This window comes from Oncorhynchus mykiss, chromosome 2 (genome assembly GCF_013265735.2).
Source record: "Oncorhynchus mykiss isolate Arlee chromosome 2, USDA_OmykA_1.1, whole genome shotgun sequence".
Taxonomy (NCBI): Eukaryota; Metazoa; Chordata; class Actinopteri; order Salmoniformes; family Salmonidae; genus Oncorhynchus; species Oncorhynchus mykiss.
The window spans coordinates 85,587,462-85,595,492 of record NC_048566.1 but is presented as its reverse complement, the minus strand read 5'-3'; the positions used below and the strand labels follow the sequence as shown (position 1 = coordinate 85,595,492).

The following is an 8,031-nucleotide window of genomic DNA, read 5'->3' as shown; positions in this document are numbered from 1 at the left end:
CTCACTGTACCCAATGTTGAGGATCTGAGTTGTATATGTTTTTTGGCCGTTTGAGCGATACACGCCACTACCAGCTACGCACCGCCATCGGTCAGTCACTCACCTGAATATTCATCATGCTCCATGTCGGATTCGACAAAAGTTCGGGGTTTCCTCCGGAAGGCGACCCGTCTGAAGTCGTCCATGTCCTTATCCTCTGCTGACCGTTCCAACATCGAAAAAGATTTACAGAGTGAGCAGCTCTATCGGGTAGTCGAGCCTACTCGAGCACTAAAATGCACAATTAGCATTCAACATATTAGGCTACAGTTAATTTCATTCCATGTCAAACAATATTCCAACTAATCATCGACCGCAAAATGAAACAAACGTGTTGAAGGTGTCACTGGCAAGTACACATATATTTTCCCAGATAGCCACTATAAACGCTGATGACAAAGTCCAAAGTCAATGCGCTGGTGCGTCCACTCTGCGCTCCCCTAAATCATCATGATCCGTTTATCTCTCTGTACAATCACCTTCAAGCAGACTATTTCAAACCCCGCCCTGTTTCACTGTTGCAGACTGTATCCGTTGCTCTGATTGGAGGAGGAACCCCCCCATCCCCGTTCGATATGGAACAAGATAGTGATCAATAGGCTATTATTGCGATATGAATATCGTGCTGGTTGTAGGAAAACAATAGATTACAGAGAGAACGTACCACTTCCTTGAATAGCTGAAAGGTGTTTTGCATACAATCTAATGTAAAATAATGACAGGTTGTGCTGTGCCTGTGGTATTGACTGTAATAAACATCCATAATGATAAAGTAACACTTCCAAATAAATGGAAACTGTTATGAAATGGATGACATACATAAGGTTATTAGGACCATCATACTTGAGAAAAAAGACTCAGCCAATACAGTCCATATTACTCCAAGACAGTTGTTTTTATTTGATATTGAAGCCGATGTTACACTGTTTTAAATGGAGTAAAAAATATTAACAAGAAACCCAATACAGTATATTGCTGTCTTTGAATTCCTTTTTTCTTTATTGATTAGTGTCTCTAACGCCAGGGCACTGTACTGTATCGCCACCTTCCAATGATGAAGGAACTTGTGCAACAACCAAAGGAGTAGACAAAATGTTCTCCAGACACCAGTCACTAGACTAGCTTTGAACCTCACTCCTCTTCTTCATCTTCTTCTGTTCCACCCAAGGTTTCATAATACAAACAATGTGGTTGCAAACATGCTTTCACCAGCACTAACTGTGTGGATTCTAAGGGTGATTGTCCTTTGTGGTTACAGTATACACATGTCTCACCAGAATAAACCCAAGTAAGTTCAATAAATCCACCCACATTTGTGAATGAATGAATAGAGAACTGTAAGAAAAATCTATCACAATGCATCTGGCTCCAATCTATAAGGAACTAGGTGTTCAGATTCCCCTTCAATAAAGCTGACTAGTTAAACATAAGACATAATCATTACTATCGACTCAAAGGAAAGAGAGAAAGAGATACAGTGGATGTGAATCAGGCAAATGAATCATGCAACTCAAACATTAGCTACATCATCAACACAAACACACGGTTTGTTCTTGGCTCTTCTTGCATTAATGTTTCAACTAGGTTAGCCAGATCATCAAAGCTTTATACAAATTGATCTGAAGGTGTAAGCGTGTGACTCACAAAATCCTTCCTATATCCTGGAAGACTTTGGTATTCATCCCTGTTCTCAGCCTGCTGGTTAGTGTCATGATATCACATCCGACAAAGCCATATACAGGGTAGTTCTATACATGGCTCTGATAACCGGAAGAGAGATGCCTGGATCGAGATGTCCACTGTTATTTCTTCAATGCAAAGTCCTTATTGTGCTTGTAAAGAACAATGTTTGAAGGAGAAGGTAGTTTACCTTTGGTTTGAAACTACAGTATTTCATTCATGCCCCAGCATGATATTTGATTACCGTAATTTCCTTTGGGTTAGACATTAAACAAGCAATCTCTGACACATAAACAATGCCATGTTTAAGAAGAGCGAATTCAAATGCCTTATTTAGACAGAAACATGATACTAGGGGTCCACAGCATGGGGGGATTGTGTTATCTGAAATGTGTTAAAACTAAGCTGAGGAGGGGAGTCTTGTCACACAGATCAGGGTCGAGTCAACTGGTGCAATTCTAAAGGCCACATCCAGGCTTACTAACCCAGACGTCACCTCCTCATCTCCTACCTTTAGTATCAGAGTGTCTATGTCAAATCAGATTTCACCTACATGACAACATAATCAATCACCTCAGCAGTAACTGTGGTAAAAAAAAAAAACGGATGTCAAAAATATAATCTTTGTCTTGCAAAAAAGTTGTATAAAAAAAGCATCTCAAGTGTAGTGATGTTAGATTGGTAGTTAAAATCAAGACAACCCACCTCATCAAAGATTACCATTGTAATGCAATATCACTTCCATTCAATTAGTCTCTCCACAATGATATCAAATTCATTGTGTACTTCAACACTACCATGTAAAGACAGAAGCTATTACACATTTAGAGATGATCCTTACAAACTGATGCTTTTACATGGCTAATATTCCATCTGGTCTGTTAGGCAAGTTTGTAAGCATCTCACATCACCAAAAGGAAACCTTGTTATTGACAGAAAATGTGATGCTAAACTTGTAGGATATAGACCATCCAAAACCTTGTTATATTCAATTGGAAATATGTCAAATGTTTTTATTTTTTGACGATATCAATGAGAACATAACAGCCATAGTTTAGTAAGTCTAAACACCACAGCAATAATACTCATTTTGAATTTCATTTTAAAGAATGACCAACAACAATCAAATGATATCACAAAACACAAATATGAACAAAACACAAATCAATAAACAACCAAGTCAGTTAAATAGATAATAAATAATCATATAGATACAATACATTGTTTAAGTCAATAATATTTGCTAGTCTGGCGTGTGCACTGCAGTCCGGTCCTCCAGTCTATCTTTTCTGGACAGGATCTGACGTCATTCCAGCCCAACCAGTGAGGAGCACCGCAACCCTCAGCTTCTCTGTAACCCGACCAACCAGGAGAAAGTGTGGCCTGTGGAGGCGGGGCTTACTGAGGGAACACAGAAGTGGGATGCCAGGTTGAGTGAGATGGGAGACAGGAGTCTCTGGTGCTGTGTGTCTCCAGGAGGCCTGGGCCCATGGGTAGGGGCGCACTGGCTAGATGCCTATGGACCTGGGGGGTGATGCTGCTGGACCAGGCTGTTGAGTGAGTCCAGGGGGCCTCTGCTGCTGCTGGAGAGGGGTGGTGTCTGGTCCTCCTGGAGGGCTGTCACAATGTTCGGACTCGGACATGGACTGCGAGGAGGACGGGAGGGAGAAGAGAGTAGAGCGAAAGAGGACAGGATAGCAGGGAACATAGTAAAAAGGACATGTATCCCAATGATGCTATAAAGTGCTCAGAAATCAACAAACAAACAAATAGGAGGGACCAAAACTGTTCCCAGAAACAACAGCGATGGAAATTGTTAAAATTTCAGGAAAGGTGAAGCACATTTAAAATATTTTGGGAGAACCGACTTGGTCAAACAACACTATGAATAAGAAAATAAATAGACAGGACATTAGATTTGTCAGCAGTTACGCATTTGCCTGTAGTGACGATTCAGAGGCAATGAGATACCTACTGTATGGGTGGGTTCTAGAGGGCTGAGGTTGGGGACTGTAGTGAGATGAACTAGTTAGTTCTGTATGAAACGGATCTAGGACTGCATTAGTAGAAGAAGCAGAGTATTACTGGTGGCAAAAGTGTCATGCAAAACCAATGAATTTGCCAACAGCAATATAGCCATTATCCTGCTCAATAGTACAAAACAGTATAATGTGGCTAAGTTATAAAAACCAACGCCCCACCCTTTTACTCCATGTGCTGTGAGTAAAAATACACAAGTTTCACGTCTTAATGAGTTAGTTAATAATTTGTGTGTGTGTGTGAACTATTATACAGATACCCGTGATGAAATGTGTTTGATGAAACAACTATAGTTAATTAATTCATATCTGTGTCTTAAAGGTCCAATGCAGCCCTTATTATCTCAATATCAAATCATTTCTGGGGAACCTTACTGTGATTGTTTTCAATTCAAATGGTCAAGAACAACCAAGAAAAGAAAAAAACTCTCTGGGAGTGGTCTGAGTGGGGAGGGGAAACTGAAAACTAGCTGTTATTGGCAGATGTTTGGAACTCTCTTTCTTATTGGCGTATTCACTTATTTGCCGCCTGGTGATGTCACCATGCAGGCCACAACTCCATCCCACCAAAACAGGGATTTTCAAACAGCTCTTACACTAAAAGGGAATTTCATGATTTTCACAATTTCACAGTATTATTCCAAACTCATAGTGTGGAAATATACAGTGAGCTACAAAAGTATTGGGACAGTGACACATTTTGTTTTGCCTCTGTAACCCAGCACATTGGATTTGAATTGATACAATGTCTATGAGGTTAAAGTGCAGACTGTCAACCTTACTTTTTGTACATAGTCCCCCCATTTTAGGAGACCAAAAGTATTGGAACAAATTCACTAATATGTGTATTGAATTAGTCAAAAGTTTGGTATTCGGTCTCATATTCCTAGCACGCAATGATTACATCAAGCTTGTAACTTTACAAACTTGTTGGATGCATTTGCTATTTATTTTGGTTGTGTTTTAGATGATTTTGTTCCCAGTATAAATTAATGGTAAATAATGTATTGTGTCATTTTAGAGTAACTTTTATTTCTAAATAAGAATAGAATATGTTTCTAAATACTTCTACATTAATGTGGATAGTACCATGATTACAGATCATTCTGAATGACTCATGAATAATGATGAGTGAGAAAGTTACTGATGGACAAATACCTTTTTTGAGGGGGCATGATATTTGTTGATCTGTAACTTTCTCACTCATCATTATTCATGATCCATTCAGGTTTATCCATAATCATGGTAGCATGCACAACGTAGAAGTGTTTAGAAACATATTAAATTATTATTTACAATAAAAGTGATTCCAAAATGACACAATACATTATTTACCATTCATTTCTATTGGGCACAAAATATTCTGAAACACAACCAAAACAAAAGAGCAAATGCACCCAACAAATGTGTTGAGTCACAAGCTTGATGTAGTCACTGTGTGCTTTCAATATGGGACCAAATACTTAACTTTACATTACTTTAATACACATAAGTGAATCTGTCCCAATACTTTTGGTTCCCTAAAATGGGGGGGGGGGGGGGGGGGGGGGCTATGTAGAAAAAGTGCTGTAATCCCTAAACGGTTCACCTGATATGGATGACAATACCCTCATATTAAAGCCGACAGTCTGCACATTGTTGGATTTCAAATCTAAACTTTTGGAGTATAGAGCCAAAATAAGAAAGAAATGCTTCACTGTCCCAATAAGTGTGGAGGGTACTGTACATAAAACACAGGAAAATAATGTTTTGACTGCACTGGGCCTTTAAGAACCAGCCATGTGGGGCATGCTGTGTATATCCGTCAGGCCAAAGGCACAAGTAGTGCGAGTAAGAGAAGTGAAAAGAGATGTAGAGCTCAGGCCTCTGGGACGTTACCTGCAGGCTATGGAGGCTCTTAGTTGTGGGGAGAGTGACGATACTGAGGCAGAGGCAGCAGGCTGCTGACAATCTATGAGAAACTGATACATTAGACAGATATACAGAGTGGTGACAGTCAGGGTTAGTGGGACAGACAGACAGGAGGAAAGACTTGTCAGGGACAGAGACACAGTGGCCTCGTCATGTAAGAACTCAACATGTCTGAGGAGAGGACGTCAGTTGGGAAACATTCTGCTCTCTTTTGGAGTATAACATGAGAGCATATAATGTTTATGCTTTTAGCAATCTTTCTTGGAATCGCTTTCATTTCATTGGAATATCACATTTTGGAAGTTAACATCTTACTGTAATACAGTCCATTTGAGTTAATACAATTTACACATTCTTATGTTTTTTTTAAATGATTTATTTGTCTAGAAAGTAAATGAACAATGCTTTCTACAGTCAGACATACCACATAAGTGCATTTTGTGTACTTGTTATTGTGAGAATTGTTATTTATGTTTATATAAGAGTGAGAAAGATAAAGAAAGAAAGAAAGAAAGAAAGAGAAAGGGAGAGAGAGAGAGAGAAAGAGAAAGAGAGCTCTCTGTTCATTTTGTAAGGCCAATAATGGGCTTGTGCATCACTGAATGACTGCTCGTTATTTAAGACCAGCCTCATCTGACCCAACTGACAAGGCATTCCTCTATCCATCCCCCGAGAAGGATGGACAGCACTATTAACGTACAGGACACACACAAGGAAACACACAGACACACATAGAACATTTAAGCACAGTTTCAAATCCAGTCATGTATTTTTCTGTGCTGCGCCAAAAGGAGACAAACAAACAAAAACAAACCACTATCACGGTGGCTGTCAGACTTAGTAATCAACTGCTGCTCATGTACGGCTATGGGCTAAAAACAAATCAGCATATTTAGATCAGATGAGTTATAATATCATACACAAATATAAGACATGAATGGATGAATGACCCTGCATTCTTGGGTTTCATTTGTATAGAGTCAAAGTCCAACCAATGTTATGTCCCAGGGATTGGAGCTGAATGGACATGGACATTCTTCACCTCTTTTTGTGTCAATAAAAACATTTGACCACTGTAGGAGCCAAAAGCCAATAACCACAGCTAGGTCAGTGTGAGAAGTAACTGGTAGACATTGCCATCTGCTGGCACTACATGGCATGGGCATAGGGTTGATTTGGGGTGCTTTTCAGGGCGTGTCCTTTTCAGGGTGATATGAGCGTAGTAGGGCTGGGTGTGTGGTTAGGGTATCATAGAGAGGAGGCCACACTGGTTTCCATGCTGCTCTGAATGGTTTATCTGCATTTAAACCATTTATATACTTTCTCTTAGATCGGACTGAACAAAGTCACATGCATGCCACAACAAACATCTATCAACACTGACAGAAAAAGCATGACAGTTCATTCTCTCAGTTTCTGTCTCGCACACGCACTGTGTTTGCTATGTTTTCTATATTCATTATAGACGAAGGTCACAAGGAACAAGGAAGTCAAGCTATAGTGTACTTAGTATAATGTAGAGAAGGGACAATGGATTGTGGCTCTGAAATCAGGTAGAGCTTGGTCAGCCAGTGTATCTCTGTAGAGATGTGGAAGGGACTTCTGTCAAATGCTTTTTGCTCTAGAGTTGTGGAAAATGTAAGATTAATATTATACAATGGCTTGAAAATGTTAATCAATCATGGGGAATACAAACTAGAATGATTCCTTGAAATTTTTCTCATGACATCAATAATAATATGATTTGCAGTGTTATCAAAATTGTTTAATTGGTAGACTGTGTCAGAGACTGCGTTTACACCACTAATTGGTCTTTTGACCAATTACATCAAATATTTTGACGCCAGATCTTCTTCAGAGCTGATCTGATTGGTCAAAAGACCAATTTGTGAAAAAAAGATCAGAATTGGGCTACCTGTGTAAACGAAGCCAGAGAAGTACTGTAAAGTGGCCTACATAGTAATGTACCAATGAAGAAATAGATAAGGTTCCTTTGTATAATTTGCATCGCTGCCATCTCTGCTTAACAAAAGAAGATTCCCAGAGATTTAAACAAGGTTTAATATTTTCTGTGGCAAACATTCATAGGGATAGATCAGAGGAGGCTGGTGGGAGGAGCTATAGGAGGACAGGCTCATTGTAATGGCTGGAATGGAATCAATGGAGCAGTATCAAACACATCAAACATATAGAAACCACGTTTGACTCAGTTCCATTCCAGACATTACAATGAGCCCGTCCTCCTGTAGCTCCTCCCACCAGCCTCTACTGGGATAGACTGAGGAATTCCAATGGCTATCAATGTGTTTCAGCTGTAACTGTGTAAATCGGCCACTGAGTGGCACCATTGGTCAATGAGGCC

At 39.6% G+C, this 8,031-nt stretch overlaps 1 protein-coding gene across 3 annotated transcripts in view; it reads right to left on the bottom strand.

The window, feature by feature from the left end:
• Positions 1 to 911: 911 nt before the first annotated feature.
• Positions 912 to 8,031, bottom strand: part of LOC110498104 (protein bicaudal D homolog 1-like) — a 78,963-nt gene continuing 71,843 nt past the window's right edge. The window contains exons 8-9 of one of the 3 annotated variants that reach the window (XM_036957511.1): positions 5,637 to 5,709; positions 3,237 to 3,365 (exon numbers count right to left, since the gene is read on the bottom strand). In XM_036957511.1, coding sequence (XP_036813406.1) covers positions 5,656 to 5,709 — 54 coding nt within the window. In that variant the 3' untranslated portion in view covers positions 3,237 to 3,365; positions 5,637 to 5,655. The other 2 variants (XM_036957505.1, XM_036957497.1) reach the window with 2 other exon arrangements.